Below are 23,004 nucleotides of genomic sequence, written 5' to 3'. Positions count from 1 at the left end.
AGATCCAACGGACTCGCTGAACGCATGGTACAAACTGTGAAAGGAATCATGACCAAGTGTACCAGAACTGGACAAGACATCCAGACAGCACTACTACATTTTCGTGCCACACCAATCGACTCCAACCTACCATCACCTGCTGAATTACTCTTTGGAAGACCAATCAGGACAACACTTCCAAGTCACCACTTGACCAAAAATCGTCTACGCCTGATTTGTTGTTTCAGAGACAGGAGAACATGAAACACAATCACGACTTGCATGGAGGTAGGGATTTACCACCTCTGCACGTTGGACAGAAAGTGAGAGTTCTGAATCCCAAAGACAACACTTGGCTTCCTGCCGAAGTGAGCAAAGTACGTCAGGAACCAAGATCCTACGAAGTAGCAACTCCCAACGGTAGCATCTTGAGGAGAAATAGATCTCACCTGAGAGAGATGCCAACCGGAACGAAGCCAACAGTTCCAAAACGGGTTCACTTCGAAGACGACGACAGGAGTGAGGAAAGGAGACAACATCCAGACAGAAGACAAAGACAATCTGATAGGAAATCAGTCTCTACCCGGTACATAACGCGATATGGACGTGAAGTCAGACCCCCATCGCGGTACCAAGAGTAATGCAATGCTGGAAGATGAACTAGCAGCATTGTCAGTGTAAATAATATGTTCATTCATTATGTTTAGTGTTGATTTATTTACAGCACATTTGTGTAACCAAGTGAAACACATCATTTTATTTCACAAGACAATATTTGAAATTTAAGTCAGGAACCATAACAACTACGACATATGCTACATTTATCAAAATGTTTGTTGCATGCTATATCTGTGTATAACTGTTAATCACATTTGTGTATTGAAACTATGATGTAGCTGTTCACTAATTTCACATACAAAAGTTCATCTCAACTGAATGTTAAAAAAACAACAAACATACAAGCATATATAAATCATTTCCTGTGTTGATGATAATCTGAGTACACACTCAAATGCTAAATCATTATGTTTCTATTACATACATATGTACATTCCGCATGAATATAATTATTTCTGTTTCATATTATTAAAGATATCACGAAGATATACGTGAAATTATTTGTAAATATGCTGGTGTTAAACTGCATGCATTTTTGTGACAATAAGTTTGAATAACGTTATCGTTTTATTCGTTCTATCTTTCGATACCAGATATGTCGAGATTTGTTCAGTATGAAAAATGTAAAACTTATACTGATAAAAAAGAGTTTCTGATACTGAGTATATTGCATTTGTGAGACCGGCTGTTTCAAGAAGAATAGATTTTATTTGCCTGCCTGATTGTAATTCAACGTATCTATGCAAATCTCAAACAAGCTTCCTCCATTTTTCAGCATTTTGTGTCAGAGATTCACATTTATAATACTTGGAAGATCAATGTGAATGTTTCCATATGTACAAGTGCAGTTTAAAAATATTCGTCATTGTATCTTTTCAGAAGGAGGGGGATGTTGTGTTATATGAGCGCACTACATTTATCACAAGTGTACGCATATTCTATGTATTCTATATTTGAGTGATACGGTCAGAGCAGCAGTCATTACATGACGCTAGTTTGTGATAGTGGATTAAAGTTGTTCATTTTATCGTTAAACAACTATGTCCTCTGTTCATCATTGAATCTGGTCCACTATTACAACACTATTACAATTACTATTATCCCACCGCTGCCACCATGTTGTAATAGTGGACCAGATTCAATGATGAACAGAGGACATAGTTGTTTAACGATAAAATGAACAACTTTAATCCACTATCACAAACTAGCGTCATGTAATGACTGCTGCTCTGACCGTATCACTCAAATATAGAATACATAGAATATGCGTACACTTGTGATAAATGTAGTGCGCTCATATAACACAACAGTAATCAAAGTCATAGTGTTAATATCTTCCCGTTTCGACGGGAACAATCTGTGGGCAGAACTTACGGGGAATCTCATTAGCGTTTTTGGTAATTTTCCCTGAATGTTTTTGTTTTTTGCCCTGCGGAGGTGGAAATGTGTGTGTGCGTGACGGGGGGGGGGGGAGGAGGGGTGAGGGGCAACAAGACAATTGTTGGACTTCAACGGGTGCAAATAACCCCTCGAAACTCAAGTTCTATAATTAAAACAAGTAGTGGCAGGAATTATCCCTACCAATGGACCGGATCGCCGGGCACATACTACAAAAATGTATTACATGGATTAAATTTCTGGGAAGGGTGGTCATTTAGAAGACAGCACAATTAACGAAAGAATGAGAAAACTTTTCGTTTTATTTCTTCAATAAAAATGTGCAAAATCGTATTATGAGAAAAAAATAAAACCCCTCAGACCCGTGGATTTCCACGGGTGCTGCTAGTTTGAGGTTATAAAGAGCTAAAGAAAATGAAAACTTATTTATTTCTTCTTCTTTTTTGCTATTTCATTCATGTCTCTCTTTGTGTTAAACTGGTCTTTTTTATAATTGTTATCTTGATGGGCATTTGCAAATGAAAGACAACATGTAAATTTTCGCAATTGTTACTTTTGTGCCTTGGAGAATAAAAACGATTGTGTTCACTCATGCGTAAACTTTCCATTTGTATTGACCTACTAGAGCGATAGCCAATTAAATTACCTTTGATATGATACATTATACATTGATTTTCATCAAATTCTTCTATGAAAAATGTGAACACGAAAAACAAAATGTTTACTGTCTTTTTTTCTGAGTGATTATATATCTATCTGTCTATATACTTTGGATTACAAGTTGTATATCAAAAATAAAACTGAAACCATGAGTTCGTGCTGTAATCACCAACAGTTTACTTCGGCACACAAATTTTCGAGTGTTCTTGAAAACTTGATCTTAAACTTGGTTTCAGCTTAATTTTTGTTTTTGATGTTATTATCACACCAACTCGTGGACAACTTACTCGTGTAACATTGCGGTTTTTATTAAAACAAAAGGAAAGAAAGATTTCTGAGAATCACAATTAAAACAAAAAGTAATAAACAAATAAGTTTTCTGGAAAATGAGTCATCCCGCATCATTCAGGAAGTCCAGTCCTTCCGGAATCAAGTCATTTTTCTTAGAATTTGAAGTGACTGGGTAAACTACCCTGATTCCAGGGACGGATGAGTTGTTTTGGTGAGGGCAAGTATCCCTATTTCTGTCAATGCATATTATCCAAAACTTTCAAAAAAAGTTTTTGGGGTCTCTTTTCTAGGGGCCTTTAACACCTGTTATATACATTATATATATATATATATATATATATATATATATATATACATATATATATATATATATATATATATACATATATATATATATATATATATACATATATATATATATATATATATATATATATATATATATATATATATTAGAATGCAAGGTACTCAAAAGATACAGCTTTCACATTGGGCACGGGCCAGGAAAAAACAGTGTGTGTGTGTTTGTGTGTGTGTGTGTCTGTGAGTGTGTCTGTGTGTGCGCTCCTAATATGAAAGCGTTATCTTTTGTTGACATGGATGAACGAGCTTACACAGTTCACGGTATGGAACGCGTGTCGGAACCAAATTATTATCTCATAAGTCCCAAAAAATTGAAAATGACTGCATTTACAGAAATTGGCGTAGAATAAAAAGTACTGAACCAAATTTAATGATTTTGGTATCATGGTCTTCTGCGGAGGATGCTCTTTCTAATGATGTCAAAAATATATCACTTTTAGAATGCAAGGTACTGAAAATCCACCGTTCCACTTTTTTTGGGACACCCGATATATATATATATATATATATATATATATATATATATAGATTCACAACAGTAGGTCAATATAAACTCCGTTGGAGACGTAAATTTGACGTCTCCAACGGAGTTTATATTGACCTACTGTTGTGAATCTATACTTTCTTAGGACTCCGAGCAGAAACTATTTATTGCTGTTATTTACATATATATATATATATATATATATATATATATATATATATATATTTATTTATATACATGTATATACATATATATACCTTATATACATTATATACATATATACATTATATGCATATATATATATATATACATATATATATAATATATATAATGCACTTGGTCAGTCTATTTATCTCAAGAGCTGGCTTCTCCCTCATACTTTCACACTACATAAGGGGACTGAAACCTTGTAGAATTTTGTTCCTCAACAATCAATCCGTTCTTCCTACATGTATCTCTTGATTCTATTCAACAGGCAACCAGAATAGGTACATTGTATTAAGGTTTTGAATTAAAGTTATATATCAGAAGTGCATTCTCTGGCTGTATCAAGAGCAATATCCAGTGGTATCCCATGAAAATGAGATATCCCAGGTATGACTGTGACCAATAAGGTACATGTATTTGTCTATATCTCTTTGAAATAAAATCTATTTGGTCACTTAACATTACACAACCTTGGTTGTTAGAGGCCACTATATGATGGCACATTATAATCAAGAGTGTGTGCAAGCGTGTGGCTGCTGACGTCATGCAGAGACCCTTCACACTTGATATATAACAATCGCAGAATTTCTGACGTAATCATGCAGTTTTAGCATGTCATCCGAGTAGGGGCCACTTGATTACTTCTGCGCTTGCCAACCAGCACCAAGATGAAGTATAGTTCATCATTAGAAAACAATTTCATGATGAACCCTAGGTAATTCAACGGTAAAGTCATATTTGTGGCTTTAGATCGTTTCATCACACTTTTTGAATTATCCATTGCTGGTACATACACAAGACTGCATTAGATAAGGTGGAATAAACACTTCTCTTTCATATCACCTCTGTTATGGTGTTGCAACATTATTTCAGTTAAGAAGTCATCAAAAGCCCCTTAAATGCTTAATCTGTAACTACTCCTTTAAATGGAGACAAATAATAAGATTAAGTTTCTGAATAAAATACAGCTGTATTTGCAATTTTGTTCTGGTCTTGTGTAGATAAGATAAATTCAACCAGCCCCACATAATTTTTCTCAAGTATTGAAAATAAGCAAATTCTGTGTTGCCAAGTAAAGTGAGGCCAAGACGACAAAATTTGATGTTGATGGGTGATAGGAGATTAGAACCTCTACCAAAGTGAAAATGAACAAGGGAAGTGGGACACAGACAAGCCATGGGCATCAACGCATTTTGTTGTAGTACTGTACAGCACGAAGTGCCCGATATGAAAAAAACACGAGATGTAAAGAGTGACTGCAATATGAAAGTAAAACCCTCGTAACCACATCTATTCTACAAGAGAAAAGAAAAATGCTAGACTATACCATATACATGTAGTCTCAGTCTGGGCTGCTTTCAAACCAAATTTCCCGGAGCAAGAGCCTAATTTTAAAGGCAAACCATTGGTGTTTTTCTTTTCCATTTGTTTTCTGTGAACCTTGATCATCAATGTTTTACTCTTTCTATCCCAAACCGAATCCCAAGTTCTCAGATATGTGGAGAATGTGAAATAAAAAACAGTGTAGATGAAATGTCAGTGAGAGATCTTATTGCATTGAGAAATTATAGCAAAAAAAAAAAAAAAAATGTCGAGAGGAGTGGGGGAAGCTCTCTGATCTCTGGCTATTGAGGGTAATACATGTACCCCATTCTACAGAGACTTTTTTTTCTCATCAGTCACTCATCGGAAGCAAATTTTGTTGCTCCGGGTCACCCGGATCGCAGTCTGATGACTCCCACTTCGTTCGTTGACTATCAGGTGAGTGTCAGACATGTTGTGCGTGATCGTCATTTGACGATCTTGTCTCATTTGATCTTCACCCGTCATGTCTGACACTGACCTGATAGTCGACTAACATAAGTCGAATTCATCGAACTGCGATTCAATACACTTCTGTGGGTGGCCAGAAGCAATGAACTTTGCTTCCAATGAGTGACCAATGAGAGAAAATCTCTGCAGAATTGGGGTACAGATGTATTAGGTTTTGACACCATGTAAAGTTGGTTTGAACTGTTATTCATGTATGTACACAATGGGAGGAATCAAGGCATCGTTTCATGAAACTTGTCAGTTACAGATAAATGTTTTAAGCTTCTGAAATGCTTGCATTTGCTTGGACAATAGAGTAAATTTGTTAATGAAAATCTCTGACCAAAACGGGTGATGAAATGCCACCTAACCCTAATCTCTCTCAAAGTGTCTACACCAACAACATTTCTTGTTTATCTTTGTCCTTAATATTTTAGTTTCCACACACAGCAACAGAAAATATGCGCAAGAGATTTGGATGATCATGATGACGCAAATTAATCTCTGAATAAAGTCACTTTTAATGCTTTAAGAACAACTATACATTTTTCAAAATCGTCATTCACATAATTACACATACAAACACACAGCATATCATAAAAAGAAACATTCTGGTAAGAAAATATAATTCCTACACACTTGGTAGTTTTCCGAAGGATCAACAAATGATTTAGCAGTTGGGATTCTGAAAAATTACATGGACATTGAATCACAATTCTTATCAGCATTTATGTTTTGAAATGACGGTGTCTGTGGACAATGATGTTAAACTAACCCTTGACATCCACTGCTCAAGTTGTTAAGTAATGAAGTTTTGTTTTCACTCTCAGTAATAGAAATGTGTTACGTGGAAATCCAATGCAGCATAATCTTCATAGACTGTTTGTATCAACAAGCTTTACATAACTGTGCTATATTGCATAGTTTATCTTAAATCTATGTATGAGGTAAAGCTCTTCATAACATTACTGACATAACACAGAAATTGGTGGGTTTGTGGCGGAAAAAAAACAAGCCCATCATTCATGGTCCAGTTTTAACTATTAATCTCACAAAGAGCACGTAGAATCCTGCCTACATCATCGTGAAGTTACTGCGTAAAAACTGGGCCCCAACCATACGTCAAAAGCTGAGCTTGGCATATACAAGCATATGAACACACAAAGTCTTTGACATTGGCACTGTCTTTATCACTGTGCGCAAAGGGGTGCATGCATAGATCTGACACACATCAAAGCTAATATATAGTCTAGTACCCTCATCCTCTGTGCTATATCCCCTTGCCCTGTATTGTACAGACATTTACAACACAAACAATACATACAACAATTGCTCAGTTTCAAAGAAGATAGCCAAGAGCCTCTTCGTACTGGTCTTTCTTGCATTGAGCATCGCATTCTAGCATTTAACTTTCTACCCACCAACATGGCACAACTATGAAACTTAAAAGACATAATTGGCATGACAAATTCCAATTTGCTTGACTATTGCTTTCCTTCCCATGTACATTCAAAAGAACGAAAAAAGAAAAAGAAGAAGAAGAAGCAAAGAATAAATTTCTTTGCTGAATTACTGCAGAAAACTCAACAGCAGACTATCATATCTAGCTACAATGCCAAACATATCCTTGTACTTTGATTTGGTTGAGAACATTAGTACTTCATCCTGTGGTCATTCTATACAATATGTTTGGAAACTCCATCCTAGATGCTGCCAACAAAGAGATCAAGGGATTAGTTATCCTACCTACTATCTGTCACGGTCATTAAATACATGGTGGACTTTTTATCTACTCCTCATCTTCGATTTGGTCACTGAATCTCATGTGTGGAAGGTCGTACCTCAGTTCAAAGTCGCGGATGCTGCCCCGTATAGCCTGTCGACACAACAGAGAATGATAGGATGCATGGTTGAAAAGTCATTTGTGGTGTGGGCAAAATGAGCATCTATAGGACCACGAGATCATGGTAAATGCAGGAAAGCACTTGTTTGTTGTATTCCTTTTAGAAAGTCTATGGTGGATGCATAATGAGATGCATTAAACAAGAACAGTCGATCAAAAAGCATATCCTTCTATGTCCTATTGAAAAACAACAACAACAACAAACAAAAATAAACATAACACATATATGTGTACAACTTACCACATTACCAAGTGACTTTAGATTTATTATTTCTTAATTTTGATTTCTTGACTCCAGAAAGGCTAAGGGTTTAGATTTCTTAGTCAATGACAATTCTATGAAAGGCATTTGGACAATGTGTACAAAGCTATCATGGAGTTTTGGGGGCAAATCGGCACGGAAAACACATAAGCGGTTGAAACTCACGTGCTGAAAGGGGTTGGCGGGATCGGTGCACACTTCACACACAGACCGCCCCACTCCGACCATCTTGTCCTCGACGCAGCGGCAGACCTGGCAGGGCTTGGGCTCGCTCTCCTTGACGATGCGCTTGACGAAGATGTCGACGAAGCCCTTGTTGTCCATCATGCTGCTGTCGAAGATGGCGCCGTTGGTCTCCTGGGCCAGAAGAGAGCAGAGGTTGGTTGGCTCTCGGATGAACTCACGGAGGGTGCGGTCACCCTTCAAGACGTCTTGGCTGGTCATCTTGCTGGTGTAGACAGCAGTATCATCCATACCTGTAAGATCAAGACACAGGATTCTAGTACTGTTGTGTCTTTTACTGAAAAAAACACACACACACACACACACACACACACACAAACACACACACAAAGCAAAACAAAGCGCTCAATGTTTGTTCCTTTTCATATAAATTATTGACAGCATGTTTAAAAAAAACTAAATCAAGGTTTCATACAGTCATGGCCCCTATAAAGTTTAGTAGACGTTTGATTTACAAAATCTTGTCGTCACAGTCATACACTTGCAACATCGGTGACAGTTTCAACAAGATAAATGTATGTAAAATTGCATGAGGACTGAAATATTCTACAATGATAATAATAAAAGTATTTACTCTCATTCTCTCTCTCCCTCTCTCTCTCTCTCTCTCTCTCTCCCTCTCCTCTCCATCATAGCCATCTATCTATTTGTCCATCAATGTACATGTATTAACATCTTTTTTTTTTAATGAAAGTGCTTATGATTATATTTAGCTATAATCCCAGTTTCTCTAACAAAACAATACACAGCCCCAAATGCAGTCAGTCCGCAGCGTGAGCGAAAACGCACGTATTTATTCAAGTTGTATGCACGGCTGAGCGGTGCTTGCATACGTAATGAGCAGATACATGGTCATGAATAAATCCGTGTAGAACGAGTATTTCTCGTCAGTTTTCGACACTTTTAGTATCGACTGAAAGAGAAAACATAAGCAAATATGCTCATGATCAAAATAAACGGAAAAGAAGAATAAAGAATATCAAAATCCCTCTCGAAGTTCGGTATTGTATTCAAAAAATATTCCTTCACGTTTGACGCCAAAAAATTAACCTGAAATTTTTCATGCCCCTCTAAAATATGGTGAAGACTATGTCCACTAAGGTATATAGTATCACAATAAGGGCACGTTTTCCCATCTTCATTTCAATACGGGTCAGGAACTAGCAAAATTCAGAGACATGTCTAGCGTCGAGTTTAAAAAGATTATCCTCGCATTCGCACCGGAATTCCGGGTCTGTGATTGGTCGAAATCTGTCGCAAGACGCGGCGTGTCGCATTGCGTAGTATCCATTGGCTGCTGACTCAATGCTGTGAGTTTTAAATGTTAGGTTCCAAATTGTGATCGAATTTTCACTCTCTGTACAAAACTTGAACTTTACACAGGAACCAATGATGTGTATGTGAGTGTGCACTTACAATGACCCTGAACAATGGACCTGGCTGCCACCTGTCCCGAGCTCTGCTGCAAGGCACATGAATGCTTAATCAATTATTCATGTGGATTGCCCCGAGCACTGCTAGTCTGAATTCTTGACACAGGGTGAAATGCATGCACATGAAAGAAGTAAGCACATGTTTCCATGTGCTTGCACACACCACATTTCAGAATGAACAAAGACTAGCTGCGATAGTGGAATTCCTCATGAAACATTCCAATCCTGGCCATTGTCCACGACCATTGTCTGGGTATCAACAGCACATTCCACGCGTGTTCATTCACTACCCCACTTCCAGTAAGAAAACATAATTTGCCTTGTTTTCAACAGGAAAATTCACAACCTTAAAAATGGTGCCCCTCTTCGTTTTTTAATTGATCATACTCGCTCAAGTTTCACGATTGTGAAATTGAAGAAATTACGGAGATCTATTTTCAATACCAGTCAGGAACTAGCAAAACATCAAACTATGATCTAAAAGCTTCTTGAACATTGGCAAAATAATCGTTTACTTTGATGCTAAAATGGACTACTATATTGACATCAAAAATAGGGAAATTAGGTATCAAATTAATGAGCATAATCAGCTCTATAACTTACCCAATCATCCTGGGTCTAACAATGCACTGTGAAAGCTATGAAAGTTGTTATTGCGACCTCTGCAAAAACTCTCGCAAAGTATCGCGAAATCTCGTCAGTCTCAAGGACACAAACTGCGTAAACGTGATTCTGAATAAAATTGTCGTTCGTGCCTCATTATCGCACACGCTGCGGACTGACTGAATGGTCAAAGTCCAGGTGGCTGAATAAAAGGCAACATACCGTATACACGCTCGGACTTGGACTTGGACTTGAACAAATCCTTGCGGATGGTGAACTGATGGTCAGTGAGCATGAAGAAGGAGATGCCTTGCCTATTGAGGGCGACAGACAGGTCGCTGAACTCCATCTACATCAGGGGAAAGAAGGGAATAGTGATAATAAGGTCTTGTTTATCCAGGATAGCCTCTTCAGTATTGCCTCTGCTCTACCACAGGGCCCTGCCATTATCATTACACTAGTATTACCAGGTACCCATTTTTATATCTGGGTCAAGAGGGACATGGTGGGTCATAACGGGTCTAGGACATTTACCCCCGGACAGCTACCCCAGATCCTTCCCCTGGCCCTAACCCTAATTGTACTCCTGAACCTAATCCTAACCAAAACTCTGACCCTAAACCTAACCCTAACCTTAACATATAACCTTATCACTATTAAACTAGTATTTAGACAGGGGTAATTACCCCTACAGGGTAAAAACATCTTGTCCAAGGACGTAAGCATTGGGCGGGGATTGAACCTATGTCTTTCTATTTCGGAGTCAGGAGTCTTATCCACTGTGCCAGAGTGCTTCCACTTATCTCTGTCTCTACCCCTCCGAGGGGAGGGTTGGGATTGAGAACAAGTAAAGACTAGAGTAAGCCTGATGAAAGTCTTCGCTAAACACACCGCACGATGACCTCATCACTTCTTTATATCCAACTCAGATACATTGCAGCTGTTGCAAATGTGCAGCAAGTATGACGAATCATAACAATCACTTATGTTTTCCAGGTACACATACATGTGTTTAACCTAAAATGTATGTTCGGTATCAAACATTTTGTCTACAAGTGAGCTTTACTTATACCTATTCATTTAAAATTCTGACTGACATTACAATGGCAAGTGTTAAATGGATAGGTTAGTAAATAAAATAAGGAGAAACAGTGCTTCAGCTGTAGGCTAGGCTGTAACTGGTCATGCCATGCCATGTCATTGGTGCTTTGTAATCCCCCAATGCCATTGCATTTAATAGTGTTATATGTAAAGATACATTTATTTTGGGATCTTACAATCACAATGTCATAACATCCTAATAACATCCTAATGATGTTTAAGAGGATACCATAATCCCTCTCTTAACCAGGTGTTGAGAAGATTCTGGGCCAACTGTCAAGGATCTCACTGTAATCAAGGCTTGACACTAACGGTGGCCCGGGGCCACCAAAAATGCAAGTCGGGCCACCAAAATTTTTTGAAAAGTATGTCAATAAATTCGTAACTTTTTGCGCCGGAAATTAGCAGTTAAATTTGTTCAAAGGATGGATGAAAAGGACTGAATGAATGCCTGAGAGTGAGTGTTGCAAGTTTGTTGGAGTTTATTTATGAGTAGATATGTCCAACTTCCAATTCTTACTGTCATAAATCTTAAGTATTTGACTCATTTAAAAAAAAAGGACTTTTAATGTTTTTTATTGTTGTTTTTTTTCAGGACACCAAATTTTTCTCTCGGGCCACCAAAAATTTGAAATTTAGGATTTTGGTGGCCCCATCAGGCCACCAAACAAAAAAGTTAGTGTTGAGCCATGCTGTAACGATGACTTAAACATCCCAATGGTGATGAGGAGGATACCATAATCCCTTTTTTAGAGAGGTGTTGGGAAGATTCTATGCAAACTGTCAAACATCAAAGCATCCACTCTACAATTGTACCTCAGTGTCCTCCTTCCTGCACTCAGAGCAGCCCAGGAGGATGATGTTCTTGGAGGCTCCGGCACGGAATGGGTAGTTGGCGGCCAAGCTGATGGCAGCAAATGTGTCGTTGTTGTCGCTCTCCTCGCTGAACACGAGCGAGTCGCGTCCGAGCACAAATTCGTTGGCCATGGGGTTGAAGATTTGATGGTTGATGGTGTGCGGATGGGGGTACTCGTGGATACCGGCGCCACCAAATGCAGCAAGACCAAACCTGACATCCTCGAAACCTAGAGAGAGACGCCAAGGAAACACAACAGAACAAAACAGTGATGAAAAATGACAACATTTACAGCCTATGTCCCTCATAACACAGTGCAGTGGTGATGATGTAAGTAATTTTACTTTATACAAATACCAAAGTAACAAATACCAAAGTAACAAAGTCATATCATTCAAAAGTAAAAGAAAGATATGTCAGCGCCATACCTTGTCTTTGATGTCAGATTTCAAATCTATCCACAAACATGAAATCTCTGGATTTGCACTTGAAGCGATATAATTCTCATACATTCGCTAAACCTTTATTTGTGATACACAAAGCAATAATGTCTTGTTCACCCTTCAGGGAGGAGGCACAATAAAAACACATCAATGCATGTACTGAAATCAAGTATGAAGAGATTATCAAGATCTCCAGATCAGCCAGCAGTCTCATTACAGTGAAGTAAAAATTCAGGTTGCAACAAAATTATCATCAATACTTCTTTAAGGACTTTACTGTGCGGCTGCATTAAAACTCTGATTATAATGACAGAAAACCACCAGTCCTAAGGATTTCTTTACAATCGGATTCGCTTAAATCACAAAAATCTTGTGAGATCCTCACCATCTTCCTTCAGTTTTCCGGCAAGCCTCTCTACGATGTTGTCTAAGTTTTCGGCCAGGGACTGGACGCACTGCTTCTCCTCGACCACGATGACAAAGTCGGCCTTGCGGGGCACAGCCTCGCCCTCGATCTTCTGGGGTGAGCTGGCATCAAACGTCTGATCCCCAAGCTCGCACGTGACTAGAGAAGTAACAATGTCAGTATTCAGAGATTGATATATTCCCCATGCTTGCATTGTGATATAATTATTGCACACACATCCAGGAGAACATTAACATGATGTAATTATAGTGATCGACACACCAAACTAACAGAATAAATAATTGTATTTGGTTAAGATCCAAAAACAATTTATGTTCTTTAAAGAGAGAGATAGAGACATTACATGAATTCAAAATAAAAACATGAAGAGGAATTGTAAACGAGGTATGTCAGTATCATACATTGTACTTGGTAAATTATGTCTTCATAGATCTTGTCACACACATCAACAGAAAACAAATAAAAGAACAAAAACATGGCACGTCTCGAGTTCTCGCTGCCAGCTGGGGGGAAGGGGGGAGGGGTGGGGAGAAGGGGGGGGGGGGTTTCAATACAACGCTTACTGCATGTGTCCGGCATCTTGATTGGAGAGCCAGACATCCAGCACTGAGTCTTGTAGGCGGAGACAAGGCTACACAGCTTGGCATGGCGGTCCTCCTCTGCTGCGTTGACGGTGTCCGTCACGCACATCCTGTAGAACGCATCTGGATCCACCTGGAGCACATCAGTGATAAAACACAGGGATGGTTTTATGGTTGTTGTTGTTGTTTTTCATTCAGTCTCACATTATTCTTCACGATCACAGATTGCTAGTGTTTTTCTGACCTTCAGACATTTCTATGAGCAGTCTCTTCACCACAGTTGACTACTGAAAAAGTGGAAATTTTTGCGGTGTTGAAATTTTTCACGCATTTTGCGCAACCAGAAACTAGCACGAAAATAAAAGTAGTGAATATTTTTGCTTGAAAAATGTTCCAGTAGTTTCTGTCTTGATTCCGCAGAATAAAAAACACACAAAACTCTTTTTGCCTGGCCAAGCGCGAAAAATTAATCAGGCAAAAATATCCACTTATACAGTAATTCATTTAACCAAATGGAGGAATCTATTGATTTGTTATTGCACTAATGTCCTGAAAGGCTTACAGGCAAAGTTTTCTGACACTTGGATGAATAATTGACCTACTTTACAACTATCTCCTTCTCTATCTACATCTATTACTCGTAACTGTTTCATTACCTGAGAGCCAGTTTAAAACACTCTAAATAAAATGAGTAGATCTGGGACATTCTGAATACTTACAGTGCTGTGACAGCGGGCAACAGGAGAGCAGTTGTCCAAGAACATGTTGGCGCATTCCTGGTTGTCTGGGTTCAGGGGGTCAAAGTCCACGGCACTCTCCATCTGTGGGATGACCCTGTTGATGTCGGAGGACACCTCATCCAGACAGTTCTTGCCCACCTTCCATGAATCCGCAAAGGCTGTGATGTTGGTTTGCACCTCGTTGTCTGCATCAAAACACATATTTGATATCTCCCTTTAACATCAATTTCCAACAATTGAGATATTTGAAACCACAACTCAGCAACACATGCACTGAATTCTATGTGTACACATTATCTGAAACATCGAAATGCATATAATCATACATGTCAAACTATCTATATATTATCTGAACATTAAAATTCTATTGAACTCATATCTAATTTGCATTTATCTCACTGATATCATGACATTAGAGCAACATAAGTAAACTACATGAAGGAGTCATAGCTTGTCACAACTTCACATCTTGTCACGTACCTGGGGTCTTCAAATCATCGTACTGTTCGTAGTTGAAGTTGCCGAGGAGACCAGCGGTCCTGGCGAAGTACCTGCCCTTGAGGACCATGAAGCAGACGTCGTGTTGCAGCTTGCAGCCGATGGTGACGCCGTGGGCGTTCTTCAGGAAGACGGCATCTCCGAGGCGAAGCACCACGGTGTCGTCCACCTGGAACGGGAGCTCACGAGCCTGGCGATCGACGAGGACCTGCGGGGAAAGATTCAAAATCGTCTCCAGTCAGACAAGGACCCAGAAATCATGCAATGACACATCTTCAACTTTCGTTCATATGATGGATGTCAAACATCTTGGGAGCCAAAGGCAATCTTTTTTTTAATGTTTGTTTCTTTGTTTGTTTTTGTTTGTTGTCGGCTTGTTTGTCTGTTTTTTCTTACTGAAGGTTAAAGAGATAGCAACTGAGTAAGGGAAACTTCTGGACCATTAAAACTTAGTCTGATAAGACTGACTTGCCTTAACTCGTCGAGGACAGACTGATTTTGCTACAACACACATTTCCCATAGACACCTGCCTGAGTATACTCGGGACTCGTCCTCAATGGGTTAAAGTTCATACGCAAAATCTTGAAAATTTCTGTTTTCTTTGCTCAGAAGAAATTGTGCCTCAGGTTCAAATCCTAATATATCTGACTGTCATTATTTTAAAGTTATTCAGCCAGGAATAACATTACAATGTACATTTTTATTGCAGAAAAATTTAATTTTCGTCGGCTTTTTGTATATGATCAAAGGAAACTATGAGGTGATGACATCATCAGCTTTGGACTTACTTACATATTCCTCTCAGCTGTTTGAAAACTGCATTGAAAAAATCAGTAATACTTAACGATGTTATATTCATCCAATTTTGATCAAGTTTTCTCTCTTGTGTTTATAAGATTTTGACCACTTCTTTTCAGACTAACTTCAAACTGGTCCAGAATCACCCTTTAGCATATTGGCATCACACAAAATTATTTCCCCTTCACTCACGCTGCCATCTGACTTGATGCTAAAGGTCGTTGAGTTGATCATGAACATCATGTTCCTGATGGGGATCTCAGCCTCGCGGTCGTAGTCAACGATTGCAGAGAAGTCGTTCTCGTGCACGAAGTCCTTTGCCAGGAGGTAGCCGCACTTGCCAGAGAAGTCGTAGAACTGCTGGTCAAAGGTCATGTAGTGCTGTGCACCAATCACAAGGGCATTTGCTAAAAAAAAAACAACAACAACGACAACAGAAGATTAAACAAATGACAATTAAGTTGGTACACCAGGGCCCCATTTCATAAAAGATGTTAAGATGGCAACTCTTGCTGGAATGGCAACTTCCAATAGCAACAGCCAATCAGGAAGCTGGATTCTCGTCATTGTCATGACAATTGCCATTCCAGCAAGAGTTGCTATCATATTAACTCTTTTTGAAACGGGGCCAGATGCTAACAAGCATTATATCATAAACATCACGTTATATGATTTTGGCCCGCTCTCAGATTCTCGAATAACTACAAGTCATGACATCCACACGTCTCCAGCCCCCTTCACGGTGGAGGCATCAGGATACTTGTTTTTCAAAAGAATTAAACTAATCATTAAACCCTTTCTCCCCCTTCAATTGCATGCATTGTTACAAGAGCATTCAAAGATCTGTCCAATCCATACTTATTTCCTGAAGCAATAGAGCATCACTTTCTTTTGAAGTAAAGACAAGCGTGTTTGCTGAAAAACTCATCATGCAGTCCCGGGGCCCATTTCATAAAACTTGTTATCAGTGACAACTGCAACATTTCTGTGACAAATTCGCTCTTAACCAATCAGATGCAAGGATTTCAGTACCTTATAACAACTGTGACAACTTGTCATTGATAACACATTCTATGAAATGGGGCCCTGGGATGTGCTTCTCATTTTACCTTTGAATGGTGGAATGAGCTTCCTAGGGCATGTAGCCTTGGAAATGGTGCTGCTAATCTGGTTGTAGGCCCCACACACCGCCTGCTTCATTCTGCCGTACATCCTCTCGATGCTGCTCACGTCCATCTGCCTGCCGAGCTCCTCCATGAAGGAGCGCTGCTGCTCCGTGATTTCCTCGGTGCGGTAGCTGGGGAAGAATGGCCTGGAGCGCGGGAGGGCGCGGCCCTCGAACCGCTCCAGGAGCGGCCGGACGCGGGTCTCGATCGTCTCGCGGGCCCTCGTCTGAAGGCGCTCCATGATCTCGCGGAAGTACGTGCTGTTGCTGCTGAACTGCTCCTGGAAGCGTTGCTGATACTTGCTGAGGAGACTTCGCACGTTCAGCTCGGAGGCAAGCTTCTTGAGGGCAGAAACATTGAAGTTAGACAAGTTCCTTGGGAGAGCATCCAAGAAGGGTGCAGTCAGATTCCTCACTGCAGTCATGTTCTTCCAATCCTTTAGGCAAAAAAAAAAACAACACACACACATGGCCCAGTTACTCAACAATAATGATGACATGGAGAACAAAATCTTTTGACTCTAACACATTGATTAGCTTGATACAATATTGATATTGATTAATCTTATTACATCCTACGAACACCAAAATCATATCTCTAGCACCCTTTGGTGCAGAGGTATGAGAGAGAGAAAAAAAAAGAATGTATTCTTTTTCGTTATAGACCGTATTGACACACAGTCTTGTCTTTCCAGTTTCTGATTACACACTGAAAATGAGTGGACAAGGATGAGTAACAGTTTAAGTTTTTCATCACTTGCAATGCCCAGTTCTTGGGAAAACCAAACCAAACTGACAGACATCATCACAATTAAAGGTCCAGTTGACCTTTGGGAGCTGTGATTTTTAAAGATGTTCAAGATATCACATTTGATGCATATGTGAAGATCTGTTGTATCACGAAACATCCTGCGATATAAAATTTTTGCGATAAAGCCTAAAATGTAAGGAGAAAAAAGTATTTTCCTCAATAAACCATAACTGTAGACGGTTTAGTCTGGCAGCATTCTTATTATAAGTATTGTTAACATTTTGTGTTTTTAACAATACATAACATCGATTATATAGATTCAAATTTTTACAGTGGTTGTTTCTATCCTTAACTCACATTTTAAAACTACATTAAAGCACTAATGCTGGGTTTTTGTTTATCTGCAAATGGTAAATTATGACTTTAAAGTAAAGCAGACATCAAAATCACCAAACCACTTCCTCTGAGCCAAACCACACAAACAGAAAAGGTAATGGGCATGAGAAAGGGAGGAGGTGGTTTAATTACAGTAAATTTGTTTTTGTCTAGATGCTGCTTCTATACAAAACACTTAAAAGCACTTGGTGGTGCCACAGACAATTTATTTCACATAGTTGCAAGAATGACGATGTGATAGCTTCCAACAAACCTGAGTATCATACCACGATGAACATCAAAGAAGCTTCACATTGATACTTAAAATCATTTAAGTACAGAAACTATCGTCATTCATGCTACTGGACAAAAATTAAATCATAATATCAAACAAACTGTTGGCATTGTAGGTAAGTTGTCTCTCCATTTTATTATCAGACAATATATCTAAATTTACAGACATTCCATACTAAACCTAAATCATACTAAAAGAAATTCTTTGTGAGTCCCCTCCCCCCCCCCCATATGCATGTGCAAAATTAAGACTTTGGAAGGTTTTCTTAAGGAAACCTCAGTCAATCACTATTCACCCTAGTGCTGCGTGTCCCAGAGAATCTCACCTGCAAGAAAAACCTGAACATGATTTCTCCGTTCTCGAGATCAAACTTGGTCAACTCAAAGGTGCCATTGAAGACCTTCTTCAGGAAGTCCAAGGTCTTGTTCAACCCTCTGGCGAACCTGTCATCAGTGAAGATGGCATTTTCAACAGTGCTGCTCACGGACTGGGAAGTGATTTCTTCTTGGGCAGGCACGATAGCCATGGAGGAGTACTTCTTGTTGAAGTTTGCCAGGGCTGCTTGGATTCTTGCAAGGTCCATGCTGCTGGACACATCGGGGGTAGCACGGCGGAATCGGAGGGGCATTTCCACAACAGCTATGTAAGGAGCTATCAGTATCTCCACAAAGGTTGTCATCTCTACCAGAAATTCTCCAACCCCCTGGGGAAATAGAGGGACCAACAACGTGTATCAGTTGGCTATGCTTCAGTGGTTGACTTGGTTGTGCATGCAAGAAACATTGCTTATTTCTATCTGTCCAAATGAATACAAATTCTTCATGACCTAACTTAAAGGGATAGTATAATATTGGTGGAGATAAAGATTGGGTTTTTAACCCATGGAGGACAAGTCCTGAGTATACTCTGGCGGGGTCTACGGAAAATGTCTGTTGTAGCAAAATCTGTCCATCCTCAACAGCTTAACTTTTTGCGAGATAGAAAGAAACCCCTTAAAAAATAGTACAGAGCATATAATTCTAAAGAGGAATTCAAATTTTATTTGATAAAAAATCGGTTTTAGAATGGCTGAGACATCCATAAACAAATAAAAACAAAGCGATCGTAATAAAAGGTGGCTCCCACCTTTTATTAGGATTACTCTGTTTTTTGGATATCTCAGCCATTTTAAAACCAATTTTGATAAAATAAATGGTTAATTCATCTGGGAATTACATGTTCTTTCATATTTCACCCCATCCCATCCCTAACCCATGAGCCACTGCTTACTCGGTTCAGAGATGCCTTGAGCTCAACTGCCATAGAGCTGAAAGGGGAGACGTCGGGTCGCTGGAAGGCCTCCAGTTCTCTCAGGATGTTCTGTTTCCACGACGACACAGTTTCATTCAAGTTTCTCCTTGACGATGCCACGTCTTCCCGGATGTGTTCAATGACTGCACGTGCCATGTCTTGCTCCTCTGACAAAACCCCTGAAAGGTATACGTATGTTATATGATCACGGTCAATAGGGCGCATGCAATCATTGTGGACTGCTATCGGCCTATCAGCGATGTGCATAATATGCTGTTGCAGTAGTGACTGCAATAATTTCAACAGACAAAAATTGCAAACATCTCTGTAAAAGAAGGAGTTAATGATAAAAATTTAGTGTACCAGCTCTTCTGAAGACCCATTGTAACTTTTAAATACACTGTACTTTTGTTTACCCTGCCCATATGGCTGATTCCAAGCAAATCTGATGAAAATGCATGACATAATTACAACAGTCATTTTTCAACCCCAAGACCAACTCCTAAAAACTGCCATGAAAGCTACTACCATACCAAGGTATCTATAGATATAATAACAGTACCACAAGAATATTCTACTTAAGAGGACATATTAACTTCAATCACTGCTTTTTCCTTTGGGCATTGCAATTATATTTTTTACTCACCGATTCTCCTTGTGAATTCTGCCTCGATGCGTTCAGCAGTCGCAATTCTGGCTTGGCGAACTGCTGCAAAGCGCTCCGCAAAGAGCTCCCTCATGGGTCGCATGCGTTTCAGGCTGTCGACCATTTGTTGGTAGAACGTTGTGTAGAATTCCATCTCGGCGCGGTCGCTCTCTTCGGTGTCAGACAGGATCAGGGCGGAAGCAAACTCAGATGCCCCGACTGTTCTCCAGTTGTTCACAAACTCGCTCCAGTCCTCCTTCACAGTCTGAATGCAGCGGAGAGAGATGATTGCCATGGAAACAGATTGATGCAGTCAAAATCTCATCCTGACCACATTCTGGCAACTTTTTTGTCCTCCACTTTCAGCAGGCAGGAGATGCTTCCACTTAAAAGTTTTTCTAACTCCCCCTTCAGGGTCCCATGGCATAAATCTATGGTGGCTTTACTTTCAATGGTAACCAGTGGTAACCATCAGTGATTTCTTGGCTTTGATTGGTCAAAGACTATCATTGCTTCTAGTTACGACTGCTTACAGAGTTATCATGAATTTAGTAAATTGCAAAATTACCATTGTTTTATGCAACGGGGCCTTAGTGTTATGAGCAGCAATTTGACTTTTCGCACTTCAGGTGGCAGTTTCAGGTGACTGTTGTGATATCATTCTTCTTTTTTTTTTTCTTAATTTCCATAAAGGCTGCACACATGTATACAGCACTTCCACAGAAGTTGTAATGGACAGGATTGATTGCACTGGATTTATCACATACTATTACACACTTGATCAATGAATGATATGTTTGAGCTGACACTGCACTCCAGTTATAACGAATACAGGTGTTACAAAATTCTTGTTACAACAAAGTAAAAATTCTGGTTCCAAAATTTACCATCTATACATCTTTATACACTTTTCTTTTGGGCTTTAACAAAATGTTGATAAAAGAGAAGAAAACTATCAGTTCCAAGAGCATCATTAAAACGGGAGCCACCTTAACACATTTCATGATATGGCAATATCGTACAATCTTTGCAGGGTGATGGTGAACTCACCTCGGCAGAAGTGGGGCACTGACGCTTGAAGTATTCTGCGATGTCGGCAAACTGGGCCTTGAGTGAGTTGAAGGTGTGGATTCTGTCGTTCCTGGCTCTGACAAGGACTTCGTTGAGAGTCATGTTGAACATGATGAATTTCATCTAACAGAAAGAACAGAGACACGTACACAGCCTGCTTTCAGCATTTTCGAAAACTTTCACAACGACCACCTAACAATGCCACAGACAATTTGAATGAAGGAATGAATGAGTTGCCAATGGAAATTAGGGAGTTTACTGAAATTCTGTTAGTACATGGAAATAGTAAATAACAAAACTATTTTCTCCCAAAAATAACTTCCACATTGAAACACTAATGTCGGCCCTATCTAACAAAAAGCAAACACAGAAACTAAACCCCTTCCTAACCCAAACCCAAACTGCACTGGTCACACAAATCTGTATGCCACAAGCATATACACAGATGTCATGGGAAATAATGTATATCTGGAAAGACAACACTTTTCATAATGGTCTATTAAGTGGCTCTAAGATCAATACAGCACTGGCAAGACACATTCATAGTAATATTGTGACAATTTGTATAAAAACAAGGCCTGATGAAGTTATATTGGGCGTACCGGGAAGCGTGCTACTTGAGCCAATAACAGTGGCTTGTTCAGGGTCCACTGAGTCTCCAGTTGTGTCTTCAGCAGCATCGCACTGCCAACAATGTCGGCGTTGGCGGCGACAAATCGGTTTCTATTGGCGATGATCCTCGCAGCGAGCGGCTCCCACTCGTCCATCACAAACTGCCTGGATTCGTCCATGTTGCTGCGCATCTGTGCCACCATATCCCGCACAGCAGCCTGTGTGATCACAAATCACAGAAAATCAACATCACTTGATTGACGTAAAGCTTTCACATTCTGGACCCTTTTCCACATAAAGCACGAATAGCACTTCAGGGTTACTTTGTTGTCTACAATGATTACACAAGCACACTGATTCTTGGCCTTTACAAGGTATAAATGCTAAACAGCCAGGGCAAAGAAGTACTGCAGACCACTGTTTCACACATTTCACAAGACACTTATTTCTTTATACCTTGCCTCATGTAATAAATGTCTGTTCAACAAACAGTCCAAAGATGTAGCATAAGAATGAATAAATAAAAAACTATTACAATAACTACTTCGTACAAATACTGCTTCAAACTGAAAAAAAAACAAACAAACATTAGAATATTAGTGTGAGAAGACGTCCAGTCCATCCTGCTACATGTAAATGGCATGATAACGATAGTATAAACAGTACCATAAGTCTTTCAAATGGTGTGTTTCTACCATGTATCGAGAGCATAAGGAACTTAACAAACATAATATTATTACGCCATAAGGCCATGTGTACCTTGAGATCCTCAGGCCAAGATGGCTCCCACATTATGTGTGTAGTCAGGATGGTAGTGTTGGACAGTGCCACGACAATGGATCCGTTGTGAATGAGTTGGCCGTTGTGAACCGTGTCCAGCTTGGCAAACACTGCTGTGTTATTTTCGTAGCCAGTGCTGAAGGTCCAGACATCTTGCATATTGTCTACAAAATTAGATTCATTTGATCAACAATGCTAAAACAATTACCACAATACATAATTATTTGCATGAAGATGAGAGATTCGTTCTTTGCCTATGCACAGTTAGCATTAATGCACAAAACATCTAGCTTTGTGAACAAAGTTTGAATAATGCAT

General features: G+C 39.4%; 1 protein-coding gene across 1 annotated transcript; it reads right to left on the bottom strand.

The window, feature by feature from the left end:
• Positions 1–6,834: 6,834 nt before the first annotated feature.
• LOC139743510 (uncharacterized) lies at positions 6,835–22,863 on the bottom strand. The gene is made up of 16 exons (XM_071653990.1): positions 22,666–22,863; positions 21,897–22,124; positions 21,274–21,417; positions 20,224–20,488; positions 19,557–19,756; positions 18,613–18,990; positions 16,811–17,303; positions 15,894–16,108; positions 14,885–15,110; positions 14,384–14,589; positions 13,647–13,797; positions 13,042–13,221; positions 12,174–12,442; positions 10,479–10,605; positions 8,143–8,453; positions 6,835–7,688 (listed from the first exon to the last, which is right to left on the bottom strand). Exons 1-16 carry the CDS (start codon positions 22,843–22,845, stop codon positions 7,602–7,604), a joined length of 3,660 nt encoding a protein of 1,219 aa, XP_071510091.1. The 5' UTR covers positions 22,846–22,863; the 3' UTR covers positions 6,835–7,601.
• Between the last annotated feature and the right edge of the window lie 141 nt (positions 22,864–23,004).

This window comes from Diadema antillarum, unplaced genomic scaffold (genome assembly GCF_040938485.1).
Source record: "Diadema antillarum isolate AM-2024a unplaced genomic scaffold, OU_Dant_1.0 seq00001089_RagTag, whole genome shotgun sequence".
Classification (NCBI taxonomy): Eukaryota; Metazoa; Echinodermata; class Echinoidea; order Diadematoida; family Diadematidae; genus Diadema; species Diadema antillarum.
The sequence above is the reverse complement of the archived record's forward strand: the minus strand, read 5'-3'. Positions and strand labels throughout refer to the sequence as shown.